The sequence below is a fragment of the Polypterus senegalus genome, chromosome 3 (assembly GCF_016835505.1).
Source record: "Polypterus senegalus isolate Bchr_013 chromosome 3, ASM1683550v1, whole genome shotgun sequence".
NCBI lineage: Eukaryota > Metazoa > Chordata > Cladistia > Polypteriformes > Polypteridae > Polypterus > Polypterus senegalus.
The window spans coordinates 279,193,107-279,216,648 of record NC_053156.1 but is presented as its reverse complement, the minus strand read 5'-3'; the positions used below and the strand labels follow the sequence as shown (position 1 = coordinate 279,216,648).

Below are 23,542 nucleotides of genomic sequence, written 5' to 3'. Positions count from 1 at the left end.
CGGATGAATGAATTAACAGTGTATACTTTATAAAAATAGTGTAGAATTCACAGTAAGGGACTGTCAAAAAAGGTACCAATAAGAAATTATGAAATTGTTGTTAATCACTATAAAAAAACTATTTCATCGTATTGCTGGATACAAATGTACAGCTTCTTCTTGGAAGTGAAGTAATGACTCTTGGTTGTATTTTTACATTAGCATTGTATTGTACTTGTAATCCATATTACAGCGGTTTTATGGACTCGTCTTGATTTACAGTATTTACCTGGCAACTTTCGAGTTGCCAATAAATGGTTGTAAATACCCTAAACTGACAATGCTATGTTGTGAATTTTTTTGCATTGAAATAACTGGAACCAAAACCCATACATTTTTTTATTTGGATTACACCTTTATCCAATGGGATTTACAACATTTTGAGGTATAATTGGTTACATTTCTTTAGTTTTTTTATCTTCTAATTCAAGCACAGGCAGGTGAATTGACTTGCTCGAGGTCACACAGTGTCAAGTAGTCAGATTTGAACCCACAACCTCAGAGCTGGAATTCCAAAGCCTTAACCACTATGCCATACTGTAAACGTTTACTGCAGAGGTTAACTGGCAAAATGTTGTTATTGATAATGATAAAAAATAATAATTCTTACATTTATGTAGTGCTTTGGCGGCACGGTGGTGCAGTGGTAGCGCTGCTGCCTCGCAGTTAGGAGACCCGGGTTCGCTTCCTGGGTCCTCCCTGCGTGGAGTTTGCATGTTCTCCCCGTGTCTGCGTGGGTTTCCTCCGGACGCTCCGGTTTCCTCCCACAATCCAAAGACATGCAGGTTAGGTGGATTGGCTTTACTAAATTGGCCCTGGTGTGTGCTCGGTGTTTGTGTGTGTCCTGCGGTGGGTTGGCACCCTGCCCAGGATTGGTTCCTGCCTTGTGCCCTGTGTTGGCTGGGATTGGCTCCAGCAGACCCCCGTGACCCTGTATTCGGATTCAGCGGGTTAGACAATGGATGGATGGATGTAGTGCTTTTCTCACTACTCAAAGTGCTTTCAATAGTGAGTGGGAAGCCACTTCCACCTCGATGATGCGACGGCAGCCATTTTTGTGCCATTACGCTCATCACACATTAGCTGTTAGATGGTGAAGAGATGAGAGGGAAAGAACCAATTAGAGACAGGGGATGATTAGGGGGCCAGAATGACCAGGTCATGGAGGATAATTTAGCCAGGACATGAGGATACTCTTTATGAAGGATGCCCAGGAATCTTAGATAGATAGATAGATAGATAGATAGATAGATAGATAGATAGATAGATAGATAGATAGATAGATAGATAGATAGATAGATAGATAGATAGATAGATAGATAGATAGATAGATAGATAGATAGATAGATAGATAGATAGATAGATAGATAGATCGATCTTAATTCTTTGGATTTTTGTTTATCATTGGCTGAGCTTTCAAATGCCTTATGGACACAGTAGTATTTCAGCAGTGACATTAAGGTTATTGGATTAAGAGAAAATATGCAATATGCATCATAACAAAATTAGACAGGTGCATAAATTTGGGCCCCCCAACAGAGATATGACATCAATACTTAGTTGAGCCTCCTTTTCCTAATCTAACAGCCTCTAGACGCCTCCTATAGCCTTTGAGTGTCTGAATTCTGGATGGAGGTATTTTTGACCATTCTTCCATACAAAGTCTCTCCAGTTCAGTTAAATTTGATGGCTGCCAAGCATGGACAGCCTGCTTCAAATCATCCCATAGATTTTCGATGATATTCAAGTCAGGGGACTGTGACGGCCATTCCAGAACATTGTACTTCTCACTCTGCATGAATGCCTTTGTAGATTTCGAACTGTGTTTTGGGTCATTGTCTTGTTGGAATAACCAACCCCTGCGTAACGTCAACTTTGTGACTGATGCTTGAACATTATCCTGAAGAATTTGTTGATATTGGGTTGAATTCATCTGACCCTCGACTTTAACAAGGGCCACAGTCCCTGAACTAGCCACACAGCCCCACAGCATGATGGGACCTCCACCAAATTTGACATTGGGTAGCAGGTGGTTTTCTTGGAATGCGGTGTTCTTCTTCTGCCATGCAAAGCACTTTTTGTTATGACCAAATAACTCAATTTTTGTCTCATCAGTCCAAAGCACTTAGTTCCAAAATGAATCTGGCCTGTCTAAATGAGCATTTACAGATAGATAGATAGATAGATAGATAGATAGATAGATAGATAGATAGATAGATAAGCAAGGCACTATATAATAGATAGATAGATAGATAGATAGATAGATAGATAGATAGATAGATAGATAGATAGATAGATAGATAGATAGATAGATAGATAGATAGATAGATAGATACTGTATTAATCCCAAGTGGAAATTCACATACTCCAGCAGCAATATACTGATACAAAAAACAAAATTAAATTAAATAGTAATAAAAATGCATGTAAAAGCAAATAATAACTTTAAGTAATGTTAGCATTTACTCCCCCGGGTGGCATCTTTTATGACCACAGAGAGTCAGGAACTCGGTTTTTACGTCTCTTCCAAAGGTTGGCACCACCATTGCACTGGGATATTGAGATCCACATTCAGATCACAGGGTAAGCGTCCCTTGCTGGAAGAGGTGTTCTTCTTATTGTTCTCCCCTCCAAGTACTGGTTGGGCCTGGACATGCTTAGTTTTAGGTAGATTACCTATGGTATGGCTGTCATACCATACCATTGTGGACAAAGGTTCAAACAAATAGCAGGCAGACACCAATTCTAATAAGCAGAATCTTTTTTATTTCTGACTTCTTGGTGAGCAGAGCGGCTTTTCTTACAGAGAGAAAATGCAAGGAAGGCCCCCGACAAGGGGGGTTCAGCTGCATTTATAACAAAATCTTCAAAGAGAATGGTTAGAAAAAAAATAAATCAGTTTCACTCCAAGGCCACAGAACATTCTTTACAAAATTTGTTGATTACAACGGAAAACATAAATTCTAGTCTTATATTTGGAATGAAGCTTATCAGAAAACTTGTCATACACTGCTGAAGCAGCTGGGAAGAGTCAAAAACTGCATTCCACAAAAGCAGCTCTACCCTAATAAGCACACTTATTTTTATCTGTTATAATAATACCAAGGCATACAGAGAACATGCAGATTTTCATACAGAAGCTAGCAATCGATTTTAACTTCCATTCCACACCATATTTTCTAGACCATCTTAATGCTGAGCAGCATCATAGGGTGCTGAAGCCTACCCCAGTAAGCACAGGGCGTAAGGCAAGAACAACCCCCTGAAAAGGGTGCCAGTCCATTCACTAGGCCCATTTTGGCATTGCCAATCCACCAAACCCACATGTCTTTGAAACTGTTAACAATAATAAAAATAATTTACTGTAAAAGGGTCAAACTACATTCAGACCAACTCCTGCCTGTGGGTGTGCTCATCGTATATTCTGAACCAGTAACTTCTAGCTACTGTATTTGTATTGCAGACCCATGATGCATTACAAACTACAGTTATGATGCAGATGGCACAGTGGTATCGCTGCTGCCCTTCAGTAAGGAGACCATGGGTTTGTGTCTGCATGGAAAGCTATTTGAGTAGTGAGAAAAGTGCGATATAAATGTAAAGAACTATTATTATTATTAAACAGTAAGTTCCTGTAAAGTTTTTCTGCAAAGACTACAGCAGATTGTCACAGTGTACAGAGTATGTTGTTTCATGTGGCTGATTATATGAAAATGGAGGTCTCTTCAGTGTCCACCCATACTGCGTTCTGAGCCATCAGCTTCACCAGATCCCCATTAGGCTTCAGTTGTACGTTTGCCAGTGCAGCACCTCCACCTTAGCACAAAGCTTATGCTTCTTACCTGGGCTTCACTGTGCTATCCATTCTGGTTTAAATATATTAGCCCCCTGGAGGTGCTTGATGCCATGGAAGGAAAAGCAGGAGCGTGATTACAGAGATTGATGGCCCACAATGTAGGATTATGTAAGGCTGCTAGGAGGCCTGCCCTAGAAAAGAGTGCTTGGCCTGAAAAACAGGCTGTCTTTGCTGGAAAACGTTTAGTCTCAAGTTAAGGAATGAAGAATAACCCCTTTGGGAGAGTGTGTGTGTGTGTGTGTGTGCATGTGTGCTTGGGGGCTTTAACGATATTACAGGTTTTACCGGAGAAGGAACAACACAGCCTCCTGACTCAAGACATGTTGGCTTACTGCTTTGAGTAACTAAATGAGAAACAGCAGCTCAGGGACACGAGGGATGAAGCCTCAGCAGTTAGCGTATACACTCTTATAAGGGGGGGTTCACTGAGGATCAGTGAAAATGTGAAAATGACAGTTTCTTTCCATCTCCCGCCTCCTGAACTACTTTCCTACATTCTGGCCGTAACATACCTAGAAACATGACATTTTTTAAAGTAAATACTGATGATAGTGTTCTTCCGCAGGATGTTATTATTTTTAGACGTAGTTGGCACAGGGTGAAGATGTTGGCATACTGCTTCTAATGCCTGTCCACTGACTTCCTTTATGGAACTTGTAAGTTCTCTGCATGTTGGAGTGGGTTGTTGCCTGTATTTCTGGTTTCTCTCCACATTTCAATTCTGACTTGGCCCTCTGGAGAGTCTGGGAGTCTGAATGAACATACCCGGTGTTTGACTGGTGTCTCTTTCTGGGTTGGTCACTGTTTTGTGCCTTGTGTTGCCAGAATAGACATGGCCGCCCGCCGATCCTTTGCTGGAAGAAGTGGGTTCAGAATCTAGAATGGTTGACAGGTGAACTATAAATACCACAGGGAGTTCTTTTTAATTCTGAACTGACATTTGACTCAGTGTGTGAGTCGGGAACCTTACTTAAGTATTGTTCATCCTACTCAGACTTAAGTCCACATTGATGGAAGTTTGAGATGGATTTTAAGAGTTTCATGCTAAACGGATGGTTGGATAATGCCTAATGCTACACTAATCAGACATCCATATCAATCAGTCAATAAGTCTGGTTCAATAGAGCAGCTTTCAAAGATCACACCACCTCCACCACCACCAGTTACTTTTCACAACATTTATGTTCATAGCTACCAGATGTATTACATACTCTGGTAGACTCCAGTTCTCAAAATTATCCATCCATCCATCCATCCATCCATCCATCCATCCATCCATCCATCCATCCATTCATTCAGCCATCCATCCATCCTCCAAACCCAGTTGATCATGAGCACGTCATGGGTCAGCTGGAACATATCAAGCACAAGGTGTGAGTTAAGAGCAATCCCTGTCCGTCACAGGGTGAACACACTCACACTCACTCACACACACACACACGGGCCTATTTAGCATCACAAATCCATCTAACCTGCATGCCTTTGCACTGTGGATGGAAACTGGAGCACCCAAAGCAAACCCACAAGGATATGCCAACTCCACGCAGGGAGGACATGGGGCGTGATCAATAAAAGTTAGGATTCATAATAAGTTACTTTCAATTATGTAAAAGACGTTGGACAATCTGGCATGGTCTTCCCACTCTACTCTTCTCAACACATCTCACTTCATCTCAATCCAGATTATCTACTTACTGTCCCAAAAATTGTATATGGATTACCTTAGAACTTTCTGTTCGGCTGGTGTCCTCTCCAGTGATTGTTCCTGCCTCTCCTGATGCTTGCAGGGATAGAAAATGATTGGATGGATTCCCTTAGGTTACCCACACTGTAAGTGGTCTAGCCAAAATTTAAATCATAATGTGAGACCATTCATTTACGTATTTTTGTTTCCAGTCCCTAGCACCATGATAAATGAGGATATATTAAAATATATAACTTCATTTTATTTAAAAGAAAACACAAATTGGCTTACCTGATGTTCAGCACTTTCCTGTCTCAGAATGGTTCCAGTGATGATTTAACTTTGCCATTATGTATTATTGAGCATATACTGGTGGGTGAAAATGGTAAAGTTATAAATTTAACATGAAATCTGCAACACAATAACATGTGCAGAAAATGAAGGGGCATGAATACTTTTGGAATCCACCAATGAAGGGGCATGAATACTTTTGGAATCCACCATGTATTAGTTTTGAGCAATGTGGTGGTATGTGGGATGTTAGAAACTAGAAGGGTGGGAGAAGGCAAGGGGTGTGGTGATTTATTCAGGATATGCTGTTTGATCAAAGGTATCAAAGGCAAGTTCCCCAAACGCTGGTCTACCATCACCACCATCCCGATATGAAAATATAAAGGGGGTGTAAGTGACTGTGCAACTTACCACTCGATTCACCTTCTCTACCACACCATGAAGATCTTTGAATATGAAACATCATGACCATCACAGCCAACCAGTGTGGATTTGTCAGTGGCCATGAAACAACGGATGCAATACATGTCTTACACCTCCTGATGGAGAAATATTGAGAAAAGAACCGACTGCTCCACACGGTCTTTTTGGATCTGGAGAAAGTGCTTGAACGAGTCCCTCGTGAACTTAAATGGCAAACCTACCAGTCTCATGGCATGCCTGTAAGCTTACGTCAAGTAGACTAAGATTCTCTACGACAAGGCCACCAGTTTCATGTCATGCCTGGCCAGCATCTCGCTGCCTTTCACAATCAATGTAGGCATTCAGCAAGGATCGGCACTCTTTCCCACACTCTTCAATTTATGTATGCACATGACCACAGTGGGTCTCCAGACAACACACCCATGGACACTCCTATACACTGATGACGTTAAACTCATGGATGAAACATGACAGGTCCTAAAAAAACCTCCCACTGAGGTGAAAAATGAGACTCGAAGAAAATGGCCCCTGACTGAACATCAAGAAAACAGAATACAGGGAATGTGGCACACAGACTGATGGCACTATCCGGATCTAAGGTCACCGAATATAAATATAAATATCATTCATCTGCAGCGATAGTGATACTCTGTCAGACACCAGAACCCAAACCAACGTGGCTTGGATGAAATGGCAACAGGTTACCGAGGTGCTCTGCAATCGCAAGATTTCCAAACTACCTCAAGGTGAAGATCTACAAAGCAGTTGTTTTCCCAGTGGCCACATATGGGGCCAAATGTTGGCCAACCTCCACCAGCCATAAGCAAGTGTTACATGTCATGGAGATGCAAATGCTGCAGTGGATTCTTGGCCTAACCAGATCTGACCAAATCATGAATAAAGATGTTTGGAAGATGTTGCCAATTGATGAGAAGATGTGCAGTGTATGCCTGCAATGGTACCGCCATATCATTCTCAGCGATAACAACTCAGTGGTCAAGATGGCTTTATATCTCAGCCTGCATGGCAGGCAGGCGCACAGAAGACTGAAAAAGCTCTGGCTCAACCGAATCAAGGAAGATAAGTGACAAGTTAACGTTGCTCCTCAAGATGCTCTCGATCAAAACAAGTGCCGAAAGTCCAGCTTAACAGCTGACCCTGCACGGGAATGGGATAAAATCTAGGAAGATGCTGTTTGATCCAACTACGTTGTAACTGTATAGCAGTACCACGGAATATATAATAAGATAGCTATGGAGAATGCTACCAAGCAAGATATGCATATCTTGGTACACTCCATTTCCTTATTTAACAGGCTGCACTAACACATGTTACCATATGCGTGACTGGTACTTTGTCGAGAGGTAACCAAAGTTGGGTCTGTTAAGCTGTGGAGCAGTGTTGTGAGGACTCTTGAGAGGACAAGTCAAGTTGTTCCACTGATAGATTAATCACTCAGCTTCCCCTAAGGGGGTAATTGTCTTGCCAGTATGAGGCTAATGAGAGCCTGCAGCTCTGCTAATCTTTGGTTAAATAATTAGCCTGTTCTATCAAATGCATCATGCTGAGGAAACTTGGTGTCCATTTGACCACATTCTGCCACTGGCCACTCACCACCCACCACCATCATCCAGTGCTGTAAAGTATCTGCAAATCTAATGCTGTCGTCCCTTTCCCAGAATCTCATGAGGGACTGGAAGCTTTTAATGACTGAGAGTGTTTAATGGGGCACTAAAAAGAAGTGGAATCCTAGGCTGTACAGGGAAATATGCCTGTAATGCTGTGCTGGAAGTCTTTATCAATCAATACATCACCTTGAGTGGTAATCTTAGCCTAACTAAAGCCTCTCTTCCAGCAGTTCCATGAAGAACACAATGAAGAGGAAACTAACCAACAACCTGGATACAGAAAACTAAAAATTATTCCTGGTGGAAAAGCTTAGTACAGTAGTGGACAATTGTTGGCTACAACTGAGGGTTATGATGTAGATGGCATGATGGGTACGCTGCCATACTGTATTAGCTCACAACACTCCTAAATGTTGTCAAGGTAATTCTTTGTATAAAGCTGAAATAATAATTCTTTGTTAGTTACATTGCCATATAGTATAAAATATTTGCTTATCAAATACATAATAGTTTTGTATTTACTGAACCCATACATTTACATTGAAAAAAAATATACACTACCTGTCAAAAGTTTTAGAACATCTCACTTTTTTCAGTTTTCCTTTAAATGTAATAAGTTGAAATTCATTGAATGGCCTAAAATGGTGACAAGGTAAGCAGTAACTCGCCTAAGTTTAGGTTAGCAGAAACTGAAAAAAAAGAAATTTCAAAATATTACAAATGGGCCTTCTTCAGGGAATAACTACTAGGTTACAAAGTACAGATGTTTAGCAGCAATTCAAGTAAATTAAGCCTTGCAAGTTGAAACAATTTGCACAGGTGTCCCAACTTCTGTTGATTACTTAAAAACCTTCTGTCAGTCTTAAAGCAGAGCTGGAAACAGACTGTGTTACTACACCCTCTGAAGTACCACTTGGACAATATTGCACTGTAGAAAGTGTACATTCCAGTAATAGTGGCAAGAAAACAGCAATTAAGAAATGAGAAATGAGACAGAGCATTATTACCCTTAGAAGTGTATGCCTTTCATTTAGAGAAATTGAAGAAAAAAATCAAAGTGTCAGTGAGTCCAGTGAATGTCCCACACAATCCAAAGGCAGCTGGAAACTGGAAGAAACTCTGATAGGAAGAGATCAAAAAGTCAAAACCAAATCAGAAGACCAGGTTTCTGAGGGTCACCTCACAGCTTAACAGAGCAGGTTGATAAAAGCAGGTTTCAGTTTCAATTGTGCTGCAGGGCGAGTGGCAGTAAGAAAGCCATTCCTTAAAGGACAAAATCAGGCCTTGAAATACCAGCTATGGACTATTGCAGACTGGAAGAAAGTCTTATGGACTGAGGAGTCCAAATTTGAACTGTTCAGTTCATCATGCAGGGTGTTTGCATGCCATCAAGTTGGTGAAAGGATGGTTCCTCAGTGTGTGACACCAACTGTCAAACATGGAGGAGGAAGTGTGATGGTCTGGGATTCTTTTGCTTGAGGCAGAGTTGATGACTGGTATTCTGAATCAAAAGGGTTACCACAGTTTGGCTGTATTATCAAGAAAAGATGGCTACTTTGATTAATCAAAAATATGAATAGAGTTTTATACATGTAATGATTCCTGGACTTATTATTTTTTTAATTTGCCATTGTTTATTAGTTCTATGCCTTGATTTCATGAAACATTAAGATATTGAACTGCATGCATTAAAAAAAAAACCTAAAAAAAGCTGAGGTGTTCTAAAACTTTTGACCAGTAGTATAACTTAAAAGCAGCCTGTGCTCCTGGATCTATATAAAGATCGACTGACACACTCATTAGCGATGTTCTGTCACAGCCTCAAAGACCTGCTGGTCCTACCGTGGGTGTTCTCTTGCTGCTTCAGTGTCTTCCATAGCATTCTTGATATGCACGCCAGGTTAATTGGCCTTGTGAGTCTATTTTCCAGTGAATGCCCCATGATAGACTGTGGGTCCCTCCTTTGTGTCTAATGATGCCAAAGAAGTTACATTAGACCCTATAAAGAAAAACGCAGGTTTAAAAAATGAATAGACAGTCATGACTTCTTCAAAGTAGTGTGACATGGCAAGTCAGAAGGGAACGACTGAAACTACTGAGCTAAGAAGACAGAATAACAGGAGGTTTTAAAGTTGTGGTGGAGGGGCACAGAAAACGTTGTTGGGCAAATCCTGGGTGGCTGCAGCAGCAAATGAGTAAGTGGGCGGATAAAGTGAACACAATGTAATCGGATTTCCTATTCATCCTAATTAGGCAACCCAGCTGTTCACCCCGTCATCAAGCGGAAATGAAAGGTTTCCCCGTGGCGCTATGCCACTATGTGCAACACCCTACTCTGGCACAAGTCATCTTTACTAATTTCTCTGTATTCTCTCTCTCTCTCTTTCTTTCTCTCAGCACCCAGATAAATTTCACAGTAGCCATTGACTTCACTGCGTCCAATGGTAAGTGTTATTTTGTCTTTTACCCAACTTCAACAAGGTAATGAGCTCATCTGCAGTAACAATAAGGGATATTTAGAGTTTTGTCATACAGTTCACCAAATATGTACAGTGGATTCAGAAAGTATGTAGACACCTGTCAGAAATGCACTAAAATAATTTTAATTCATTTTTTTGGGGGTGGCACAGTGGGTAGCGCTGCTGCCTCCCAGTTAGGAGACCTGGGTTCGCTTCCCTGGTCCACCCTGCGTGGAGTTTGCATGCTCTCCCCGTGTCTGCGTGGGTTTCCTCAGGGTACTCCGGTTTCCTCCCACAGTCCAAAGACTTGCAGGTTAGGTGCATTGGCGATTCTAAATTGTCCCTAGTGTGTGTGTGGGTGTGTGTGCCCTGCAGTGGGCTGGTGCCCTGCCCTATGGTTTGTTTCCTGCCTTGCACCCTGTGTTGGCTGGGATTGGCTCCAGCAGACCCCTGTGACCCTGTAGTTAGGATATAGCGGGTTGGATGATGGATGGATGGATGGATTTTTTTCTACATCAAGAAACACTCAATACATCAAAATGACCAAATTAAAATAGAATTTTAGAAATTTTTGCTAAATTGATAAAATAAAAAAACTAATACAGGATGGCGCAGGGAAATGGGAAATTTTGGAACTAGTGAACTGGTGTTGGCGACCTTGTGACGTTGGCAGTTGTTCGGGACCAATGAGACCTCATTTAAGCCCCTTTGCCATTAGTCATAATGGAACAGTGGAGTGGTGCGCAATAAGCATTCACTGTGAAAGCCTTTTATAAGAAAGTGTGATGCAAAGAGAATTTCGGCATCATTATCGGTTAGGATGTCATGATCGTGGGTGCGTAATTTCAAGGAAACGGGTTCGGCCTTAAAAAAGAAGTCCCCAGGTGGAGCCACTTTGCATACTGCCCAACAATCGATGGCAGCTATTTGATGATTGTTCGGAAGACACGTCATTTCACACAACAGTGACATTCCATGGCCTCCGAGATCTCACTGTTTGTGTTGTGGGATATCTTAAAAGCCAAGTGTACCGCACACGTCCTGCAACACACTGCTGAACTAAAAAGGAGGACTGAAGAGGAAATCGCTGTGATTCCTCTTGACATGTTACGCTGAGTAATGCAAAATTTCCACAACGGGCTGTCAGAATGTGTACAGAGAAATGGACAACACCTTTGTGATGTTTTCTTCCAAACATAAAGTGAATATTGAATGAATATTGATTGCCATCATATATCATCAAATGTAGTTTGTAATGTGTTTATTCGTGCATTGAACGTCAATTGAACATTTCCCATTTACCTGCGCCATCCTGAATTACATTAACACAAGTTCTCAATCAATTGAATTGCTAATCATTGAAATCTGGCTCATGTGCATCTTATTCTGTTAATCAATGTTGAGGTGTTTCTACACCTTGTTTGGAGACCACCTGTGGTCAGTTTAATTGACTATGCATGATTAGGAAAGGCACACACCTGTCTATAGAAGGGCCTACAGTGAGCAAAAATCAAGCCATGAAGCACAACTTAGGGACAGAATTGTGTTGAGGCACACATTTGGGGAAGGCTTCAAACACATTTGTGCAGCATTGAAGGTTCCCAAGAGCACAGTGGCCTCCATAATTCTTAAAATGAATACGTTTAGAATGGCCACGACTCTTCCTAGACCCGGCGGCCCAGCCAAACTAAGCAATCATGGTAGAAGGGTCTTGGTATGAAAGGTGACCATTGTGGCAGATGGCCAGAATGCCTTCTTAAAGGAAGGACCAGGGAAGAAAGCATGCAATCTCTCCCGATTGCTAAATGGCAGTCCACCTGGGTTGCTGCTGCACCCTGGATTCCCACAGGGCATGCTGGGACTTGGGGTGCCACTAAGGGGCGCTTCTGGGACTGCAGAGCCCTGCTTCATCAGGCTCTTACCTGGATGTGCTTCTAGACCAAGCCTGTAAGACAATGAAAGTACTCCAGGGCATCACATAAAAGGAGCCAGCTGCTCCCCCCCTCCAAATGCCAAAGTCGGGAAGACTGAGCATGAAGCTTGATGGGAGAAGTGTAGGCAGAGGCTAAAGGAGAGAAAAGAAGACGAGAGAAGAAAAAGGGGCATTGCTGTGTGCAGCTTTGTTTGTACTGTGCTGTGTGCAGGTGGGAAACACTTAGGGAACAGTTTCCCAGAGCAAAATAAGAAAGTCTTTGTTGCAGGGACTTGTGTCTGTGTCTGCATCTGTTGGGTTGGGGGAGCTGGAGCGCCCCTTTGAGGCCACACTATGAACTTGTTAGTCACTCTGTCTGAGTTCAAAATAACCTGAGTGGAGATGGGAGGAACTTTCAGAAGGACAACAGATGAAGTTTGTGAAAAAGGCACCTAAAGAACTATCAGAAAGTGAGAAACAAGATTTTGATGAAGCCAAAATTATCATCATGTCTGGAAGAAACCAGACACTGCACATCACTTGCGCAGTCCCATTCCAATGGTGAATAGCTGACAATATGGCTATGAGGAAAAAACCCAACCAAGAGGTTGAACAAATGACTTGCAGTGCTTAGAGAGAGGATTGTGTCGGACACAGATCTGGTGAAGACTACAAAATATTCCTGAGGCATTAAAGGTTCACAATGGCTCAATGGCCTCATACGTGGAGTAAGTTTGAAACAACCACAACTTTTAGTAGAGATGGCTGCCCGGTCAAATTGAACTTTAAAATGGATACATTTGCCATTTTTTGCTCACCAATTTACACGTAATATTTCATAATGACAAAGTGAAAACATGCTTTCAGAAAGGTTTGCACATGTACTGATTTATATATGTATCCAAATCCACAGTAGTTCAGGTGAAAAGAAAGTTCCGTTCCTGTTGTATTTGCAGATTCTTTGCTCCTTCTGGAGAGGAGATGGATACTTGGACATTTGCAGCAATTTCTTAGTCCTCTACATACTCCATCCATCCATTATCCAACCTGCTATATCCTAACTACAGGGTCCTGGGGGTCTGCTGGAGCCAATCCCAGCAAACACAGGGCGCAAGGCAGGAAACAAACCCCGGGCAGGGCACCAGCCCACCGCAGGGCACACACACACACACACTAGGGACAATTTAGAATCGCCAATGCACCTAACCTGCCTGTCTTTGGACTGTGGGAGGAAACCGGAAACCCACACAGACACGGGGAGAACATGCAAACTCCACGCAGGGAGGACGCAAACCCAGGTCTCCTAACTGCGAGGCAGCAGGGCTACCCACTGCACCACCGTGCCGCCCCCTCTACATACTGCTGTCTTTTAATAGCGAAAAGTAATTTTTCCTATGGGTGCTTTAAAAATCGCAACATGTTCATGTAAATCACCAGAGAGGAGCATGACGGTTAAGGGACGGGCTCACCCACAGATCATGCCACTGCATCGATTCTTGGGATTTTGAGTTCTCCCACCAGTGCAATGTTAGACAGTGATATCACCAGTCCACTCTTTTTTGGTGATTTATACAAAAACAGCTGCGTAATTTCATGCTGCAATTTTTTCAAAGCACTTTGATGCCCCGGGTACCTGCAGCCTGGGTGTTTTCCTTCTTCTGGGATATCAACAGTCAAAACTGAGGATGGACTAGGACAGTGAGGGCACAAACAACAAGTTCAGTACAAAGTTCAAAGTTAATTTATTTAAAGCAATCCAAGATAATGTCTAAAAATTGCCATGCAAAAACTCTTCAATAAATGTGGAGGTTAAAATCAATGAATAGGTCCATATAAATTTGTTAAAACTAAGAATAAAAATAAAGCCAGAAGTTGCCCCAGTGCTTCCCTCTCCCATCTCCTCTGTTCACCTCCTGGGGTCTGCTCAGCAGAGTCAAGACGTAGGCAAGCAAAACTCCCCTCTCTGGCTCTTGTCCCAGCTACCTCAGACGGTCACCTCTGGGTCATTTTTTGCCCGACTCCATTGCCCTGCCACCATCCCTTGGCATCGACAGCACAATCCTTGCAGCCCTCGGTTGCTCCTGCTCCTCATATTGCTCAGCAGGAGTGACGTGATGCGACCCTCACCTTGAGTACCATAGATGAACCACCTGCAGTATCACAGGACTTCTTTTGACCCCAGTGTCATTCCAGGACATTCATTTACCTCCAAGCAGTCAGATTTAATATTAGCCTCTGATATTGTAAAGCAAGGAAGGTGTGAAACAGTAGGCAAAATCTCCAATTCAAAGGAAAAACAATTCTTCCTTTGTCATTCATTAAATGCACGTCAAATGCTCCGAGCTTGGAGGAAAAATCTTTTATCATTTAAATTGCTAAAGTAAGCAGATTTTTCAAACCATTATTAAAGGATGGGGAATCAAGTGCCTCTGTGCATGCAGTCATTGCTTTATAATGTCAAAGGCTGACTTTAAACCTAATTGTCTGAAGGTGAGCAGCTGTCCTGGAATGAAAACCTTCTAAGGAACAACACTGTTAGTCTTTCCTTTAAGCTACAGAAAGAGATTAATGTTGAGTAGGAGACAGTTAACAGCTAAGGCGTATTTGTTCAAATGCTTGTATTAACTAATGCAGTCATTTCTGCACCTCCTTTCCCTTCCCACAGGCAACCCATCTCAGTCCACATCACTACACTACATGAACCCGTACCAGATGAATGCGTATGCCATGGCTCTGAAGGCGGTTGGAGAGATCATTCAGGATTATGACAGTGACAAGATGTTCCCAGCGCTGGGGTTTGGTGCCAAGCTCCCTCCTGATGGAAGAGTTTCCCACGAGTTCCCTTTGGTAATGTTTTAAAGCCTGCAAGCTTTTCATGATGCATGTACTGTATGTGCAGGGTCCTTCTCTAGTGCTCGTGTATGGATTTTCATTGCAAAGATCCAATGTGTCCTTCAATTAGAGTGATAAGACAAGTCCACCAACCACCAGTGAAGTCACTTAAACTGTCCTACCCTCCTTCTTTTTTTTTCAGAATGGCAATATTGAAAACCCGTACTGTAATGGCATAGAAGGCATACTAGAAGCATACCACCAGAGTCTGAAGACAGTCCAGCTTTATGGGCCAACAAATTTTGCACCAGTTGTCAACCACGTGGCAAGGTACAACCATCACATAACAACAACAACATTTATTTATATAGCACATTTTCATCCAAACAGTGGCTGAAAGTGCTTTACATAATGAAGAACAGAAAAATAAGACACAGTAAGAAAATAAAATATGTCAACATTAATTAACATAGAATAAGAGTAAGGTCCAATGGCCAGGGTGGACAGAAAAAACAAAAAAAACTCCATACGACTGGAGAAAAAAATAAAATCTGTAGGGATTCTAGAACATGAGACCGCCCAGTCCCCTCTGGGCAATCTACCTAACATAAATGAAACAGTCCTCTTTGGATTTAGGGTTCTCATGGAAGGACTTGAAGATGATGGTCACGTAGACTTCTGCCTTTTAATCCATCCATCATTGTTGGAGCATCATGAAGCTTTGAGTAGGAGGTGGCACCACCACAAAGAAACAGAAGAGAGAGTTGGGGTCAGTACGGATTTTAGAGCCACCATGAATAGTTATTATGATGAATTGAACATACAGAGTATCAGGATTAAGTTAAATTGAAGTTATAAAAAGGCCATGTTAAAGAAATATGTTTTCAGCAGTGTTTTAAAGTGTTCTACTGTATCAGCCTGGCGAGAGAATTGACCAGAAAAATTCTCAGACCTGTAAATGCTATGGGTATCAGTTGGCACAAACTGGAAGGGACAGAGTAGGATATGTAAAGATGACTGGAGTCATCACCATATACCTGTGTGATTCCAGATGGATTCAGTTTGAGATGGCTGGGATGGCTGATGCCAGTTACTTAAAATTGACCTCATTACAAAAGCCTAAGAGCTTTGCCATACATGATGAAGTTAACATACGGCAGATATTCAGTATTTTAGTTCAGTCTCTTCAACATATTTATGACTTATGCTCACATTGGTTCTGATATTCCCAGGATTCCTTAAGGGGCTAGTCAGTTTGGCAGATGGTTTCCACCATCTGATATTCTAAATGGAAAAGATTTAACAGGTTTCCATAGTTTTAATCAGGCCTACTTACAGCAGAGTCAGAAAATATTTAGACCCCTTTACTCTCTGTACACTTTATTATATTGTAGATTTAAATCTAAATGCGTAGGTTTGCCATTTTCGCCCATCAGTTTGCACTCAATGACCCATAATATCCAATTGAAAACATGTTTACATAAAGGTTTTCAAACTGATTAAAAATCAAAAATTGAAATTTCTCGTGCACAGAAGTATTCAGACTCTTAATTCAGTATTTTGTAGAAGATCATTTGGCAGCAATTCCAGCTTTGTGTCTCCTTAGGTAAATCTTTATACTGTAAGCTTTGCAGACCTGGATTATTCCATTCTTCCTGGCACATCCTCCCAAGCTCTATTAGATTGGATGAGAAGCTTCTGTAAGCTGCCATCTTCAGGTCTCTCCACGATGCTCTATGGAGTTTAAGGCTGGGCCACTCAAAGACACTCAGAGACTTGTCCAGAAGCCTATCATTGTATGCTTTGGATCATTGCCATGCTGAAAGATGAACTATCACTCCAGTCTGAGGCCGTGTGCACTCTGGAGCAGGTTTTCTTCAAGGAGCTCTCTGTACTTGGCTGAATTCACCCTTCCGTCAGTTCTGAGCGGTCATGCTGTCCCAGCTGCTGAAAATCTAACTTCTGCCTTGCCAGTGACAGTCTCAGTGAGGCATTATGCAGGTATATTGATATTGGTGTAAAGTAGTGTTTCTTCACACACTTCTGTTGAATAGTTCATTGACTGAAATTCCTGACTGTTAGTGTGTAAGAGACAGGATGTGCAGTCCAACCTGTCATTAATGTGGACCCCATGCACCTGCAGGAGGTACCAACACTATATCGACTCCCAGAATTGTGGCCAGACATACTGCAGAGGCTCCTTGGTGTGACAAAAACTAATAACCAGAACAGTTCCTTGGTTTTTTTCCTGATATTAAGTTGCAAACAATTCTTACTCCTCTCATCTGCCTCATCCATCTTATCTCTGCAAGTGACGTGACCTGCCTAGTATTATAGTCTGAGGTGTACAGAGTGAAGAGAAAAGGAGACAGGCGTGTTCATTGTGGTGTTGCAGTGTTACTCACCCAGTCCTTGAATCTCAGAAATGGCAATCTACCTTACAGACCCCAACAATCCATTATCCAGGGCACCACAAGTTCATCCAACTGCATGTCTCTAAGTATACCCCTTAACAGAGATGGCTGGATGGTATTGAAGGGGCTGGAGAAATCAAAAAACATAATCCGCACAGTGCTGCCCATTTTGTCTTGGTGAACATAAGCCTTGTAGAGCAGACAAATAATTGGATCCTTCACTCCAATCTTTGTCTGATAAGCAAACTGCAGTGTGTCCAGGATGTCTATCACACTCATATAGACCAGGACCAGCCTCTCAAAGGTCTTCATGATGTGAGACGCAAGGGCCACTGGTCTGTAGTCATTAGGTGAAGAGGTGGCTTCCTTTTTTGGAATAGGAACAATGCAAGATGTTTTCCACCGCAGTAGCAATTCCTTGAGCCTTAGGGACAAACTGAACAGGTGACAGAGGGCAGCACAAAGTTGGTCAACACAGGAATTAAGAACTAGCGTTCTGACTCTATCTGGTCCGGTGTGTAGCTTTCTCAGTTGTCTCTTTACTTGGTCTTCAGTTATGGACAGCCCACACTGATGGTCAGAAGTACACTTATCACTGGCCATTCCAGCAGTTGGTGATGTAGTAGGGATGTTGTGGGGAGACTGGTCATTGGAAGAAAATGGCAGTGGAAGGGAAAATCTGTTAAATAATTAGTTCAGGATGCTAACTTTGTTCACATCCCCTTCTTGCACCTGAGCCCTGGAATTGGTTGAGTCCAGTAATTATGCCCAGTGCTTCTTAGACATCTTCACGTTATTCTGAGTTTGTTTTCTGTTTTAGCTTTGTAAGCTTCTTTTCCTTCACTCGGTTTTTTCTTTAGCACTCGCTGTGCGTCCTTCAGAGCCTCTTTGTCACCATTACTCTGTTTTTCTCATTCCAGAGACCTTTTAGCTTCTTAGCAATCCAGGACTTGTTGTTTGGAAATGCAATGCACTGTCTTTGTGGGCACCACAGTGTTGACACAGAGGTTAAAATAGTCTGTGATGCAGTGACAGAGACCCTCAGTGTCACCCCCATGTGATTCACACATCATTTACCAGTCAGTCATTTGATGTTCAACTAACCACATTTATAGATATCCAATATTTCTCTTAGACCATTTGCATCTTCTCTTGAGATTCATTGGGTGCTTTAAGACAGTTATAAGCCTGCAGAGCATTTTGTTTATTGTCCAGTTAGCCACCGTTATGTGGTCTGTGAGGGCATTTTTCAGAAATCTGCTAGTTTTGTGTAGTACCAGGATGTTGTACTGTGTTAGCCATTATGGGTGTGGTGAGAAGTTAAGCAAAAACTCCATATTTATTTGGTTTAGTTGTCTCATGATCCACCAGCCTTACAGAATTTCCATGTACCCATTTAAGGATTTTATATCTTTGAACATGCTGGTTGACTGTTGTAGATGGTATCTGTAACATGATAGACATACTATTTGATGTTTCTTTCACCATATATGGAGACGTTCCACTTCAGAGTTTTGTGTTCCTCAAGGATAATATTTGGGTATAGTTATAGATGAGGTATAGAATTTAATATTAAATTAAACACCATTGTATAAGCTACGGGAGAAGTCCTCTACACTCCATCTCTACTATACATCCTGGGGATATATTCAGGTATTGGAATTAGCACTTTAAAGGTCCCCTGAACACCATTGACATACCTTCCTTAGAGAAGGAAGAGTCAGAGGACTTGGAGGTGGCACTCACTCATCACTGGAGCTAAGACGCCTGAAGCTGGTAAAAAAACTCCTCAGTGGCAAGCTTTCGGAGGTGGATGATATTTGCCTGGTGTTCCTGTTGGCACTAGATGTTGTAGGCTCTCTTGGCTGCTTCAGCAGTGTGTGTAGGGTTAGATACTGTTTTGTGGACCCCATTTTTAAGAAGAGGAATCAGAGGATGTGCTGCACCTCTTGGTGGGAATCACACTACGCTGCCCCCCTGGGAAGGGCTATTCCAGGACCCTGGAGGGTGGTATCCCAGATTCAGGAGAAGCAATGCAGACTTCATCCCAGTCGTGGAACACTCGACCAGCTCTTTAACCTCACGGGAATTCTTGTGGGTTCATGGAAATATGCCCAACCAGCCCTACATGTGTTTTGTGGACATAAGACCGTGTCACTTAGAATGTCCTCTGGGGGATACTTTGGGAATATGGGGTCTTAGGCCTGCAGTTATGGGCTATTTGGACCCTGTTCAACCAGATCAAGACCTTGGTTTGCATTGGTGACAGTAAGTCAGACTTGTTCTTGATGGGTGTGAAACTGCCCTTTGTCTCTGATTCTGTACATAATTATTATGGAAAGAATTTCAGGGCACAGCCAAGGTGTGGAGGGGGTCCGATTCGGTGAATTTAGAATTACGTTTCTGCTTTTTGTAGATAATGTTGTCCTTTTATGGAGTGGTGGCATCAGGTGTGGACTGGGATGGTTTGTAGCCAAGTGTGAAACAGTCATGATGCAGATCAGCACCTCTAGGTCTGATGTTCTGGTTCTCAGCTGAAAAGGGTGGATTGTTCTCTCCAGGATTTGAAAGCAGATGCTACCTCATGTAGAGGACTTCACATGTCTTGGGGTTTTGTTCACATGTGATGGAAGAAGGGAGCAAGAGATTGACAGACAGATTGGAGCAGCATACACAGTTTACAGGCTGTGGTGCAGAGAGAGCTGAGCCAAAAAGCAAAGCTCTCAACTTAACAGTTGATCTTTGTCTCTACCCTCACCTATGGTCACAAGCTTTGGGTAGTGACCAAAAGAACTAGATTGCAGGGTATCTGGACTCAGCCATAGGAATAATGTGAGGAGCACAGACATTCAGAAGCAGGTCAACGTAAAGCTACTGCTCCTTCACATTGAACGGGGTCATCTGAGGTGGCTTGGGAATCTGATTAGGTGGCCTCCTGGATGCCCCCCTTTGGAGGTGTTTCAGGCATGTCCAACTCGGGGGAGAACTTGTGGCAAACCTAGGACATGCTGGACATATTATATGTTTCAGATGGTCTGGGTATGCCTGAAAAGGAGATGGAGGAGGTGGTGGGGAACACAAACTGGACTGGATACGTGATAGATAATGGATGGATAAATAGTTGAATGGTATGGTCTTCAGTTCTTAGAGATCTTTTTGAAGATTGCATTGCTAGAGTGTCCCACATAATACCAACGTCTGAACGTACAAAATGACAGAGGTAATTTTAGCATGCTTAGAATTTTTTTGATGTTTGATTTTCAGGAAATACATTTTTTGTTTCTTTCATGTTGATTTTCCTTGCTGACATCATTCACATAAGCATCATCTTGAATGCAAAGAAGTTTTCCTGTTGCAGAGTTGTTAATTAAGCTTTGATGTAGCTGCTTCTATCCTGTTTAAGAGTGAGGCATTGTGGAGACTTCCTCCATCTGAATTTTAAAACACATTAAATGAAAGACTCATTTTAAAAAGTAGTCTGAAGGAGTAACCAAAGAATAAAGAATTTCACATTTCCAATAATAGCCCATTCTTCATTTAGGGAATTGATTCAACCTCTTTTATTAAACTTTGCCTGATCATGTAACCCCTGTATATTTAGCATTAGTATTTCCTGGATGGAAATTTCTAAATCCTCTGCCATTAGTTTTTATTTTGCCTGTGGTTGCTGTCTGTTAAAAAAACATGCCTTCTGGTCACAATTAGTAACCCTCCACTTTGCCTTCTGATGTTCAATTATCCATACTCGTAAGCCTTCAGATTTCTCTTTAGATATTTTATGACCCTTTAGGAAAATCTTTGGGTTAATTGTTGCAGAGAGACAAGGTCACATACAATAGCTTTGAGTCATATCATTTCATTTGGAGCTGATCAGGTTTGTAAGGTTTCCATGGATCTTGTCAGGCTGTATCAGTCTGATCCGGAAAATTCTAACATAGATTTCAGTCCATACTGCTAGAGAGCCCTTAATGATACAGTCTGATGTCTAGTCAGCCGTGTTTGGAGGGGTTTCAGATTCACCTTCACAGATTCTCTGTACATGCAAGAGACCCCATTGTTGTGCATTGTGTCAGAAATCCATTAATGACACAAAAATTGAGAATATAATGGGGTCCCTGGGCCTGTTCAGATGTTGTCTTTCCACCACAGGTATCTTAAGATAGATAGATAGATAGATAGATAGATAGATAGATAGATAGATAGATAGATAGATAGATAGATAGATAGATAGATAGATAGATAGATAGATAGATAGATAGAAAGGCACTATATGATAGATAGATAGATAGATAGATAGATAGATAGATAGATAGATAGATAGATAGATAGATAGATAGATAGAAAGGCACTATATGATAGATAGATAGATAGATAGATAGATAGATAGATAGATAGATAGATAGATAGATAGATAATATGAAAGGCAATGTATAATAGATAGATAGATAGATAGATAGATAGATAGATAGATAGATAGATAGATAGATAGATAATATGAAAGACACTATATGATAGATAGATAGATAGATAGATAGATAGATAGATAGATAGATAGATAGATAATATGAAAGGCACTATATAATAGATAGATAGATAGATAGATAGATAGTATGACAAAGGCGCACACTTATACAACAAATTTTTCTTTGCCTGTGTGTAATGCCTTCCCTGTTTCCACAAGCACAATAGCACAATCACCACAATTATTCTTCTTCTTTTTCTCCTCCACTCCTCTCCGGCTACTTGGTCCTCTCTTCCCGACTCTGGCTCTCGGAGTGGTGGCTGCTGGCTCCTTTTATAGCCCACCCGGAAGTGCTCCAGGTGTTTGATGACCCATTTCCGGCTGCACTTCCAGGTGTGGCGGAAGAAGTGTTTCTTGACACACTTCTGAACTATTCGTTGGCTGAAATTCCTCAGTGCTGGTGTGTCAAAGCGAGGATGTGTGGCATTGTTGATAATGTCCATCAGGTTTGTCTTCATTCATTCCTCTGGTACAACCCAACAGTAGGCTGAAAGTGTGTCCCATAACTGAGCCTGCCCTTTTAATTAGCTTGTTAATTTGGTTGTCACCTCTTGAAGTGATGTTACCAGCCCATCGCACCACAGTGTAGAAAAATCTCACTGGCCATCACAGAGTTGTAAATGCTGAAGGATGTCTCTACTCGCAAGTAGCATAGTCTCATAAGAAAGAAATGTCTGCTCTGCCCTTTCTTCTATACTTCATCTGTTTTAAAAGACCAATCCACCAATCCAGTCTGTCATTGATATGCTCCCCCGCCCCTCCTAGTACCTGTAGGGTGCACCACCTCTACATCCATTCCCTGAGTAGTGACCAGACATAGAGGCTCAATGGTGCAGCAAATGTCAGTTCCTTGGTTTTGCTGATGTTGAGTTGTAGGCAGTTCTCATTAGTGCAGAATCATTGACCTGGGGTTGTAATTATAGTCCAGGGTGTACAGGCTGAAGACAAATGGAGACAGACCTGTCCCTGTGTTGCTCACATCCATATCACTACACCCCATAAGTGCAGAATCATCTGAGAATTTCTTCAAGTGACATGACCTGCTGTTATATTTATAGTTTGAGATGCACAGAGTGAAGAGCAGACAGGACTATTCCTTGTGGTGCTCCAGTGTTGCTCTTATCAGACACACAGTCCTTGAGTGTCACAAACTGTTGGCTGCTGACAGATAGACCATTAACAAGTACACCACAGGCTCACCCACCTGCACATCTCTGAGTTTACCCATTAACAGGGATGGCTGGTTGGTATTGAAGGCACTGGAGAAATCAAACAACATAATCCTCACAGGTGAGAATAAGCCTTGTGGAGCAGACAGATAACTGCACCCTCCGCCCTAATCTTTGTCTGATGCAGTGGGTCCAGGTGGTCTACCACAAGAGGACTCATATAGTCCAGGACCAGCCTCTCAAAGGTCTTCATGATGTGAAACGTAAGTTCCACCAGTCTATAGTCATTAGGTGCCTTCACAAAACTCCTAAA

At 42.0% G+C, this 23,542-nt stretch overlaps 1 protein-coding gene across 1 annotated transcript in view; it reads left to right on the top strand.

Annotated features, from left to right (window-relative positions):
- LOC120526698 (copine-5-like) overlaps positions 1-23,542 on the top strand; it is a 299,334-nt gene that overhangs the window by 229,575 nt on the left and 46,217 nt on the right. Inside the window, exons 14-16 of the mRNA XM_039749857.1 lie at positions 10,319-10,365; positions 14,958-15,139; positions 15,327-15,454. Coding sequence (XP_039605791.1) covers positions 10,319-10,365; positions 14,958-15,139; positions 15,327-15,454 — 357 coding nt within the window. The remainder of the gene's footprint in view (positions 1-10,318; positions 10,366-14,957; positions 15,140-15,326; positions 15,455-23,542) is intronic.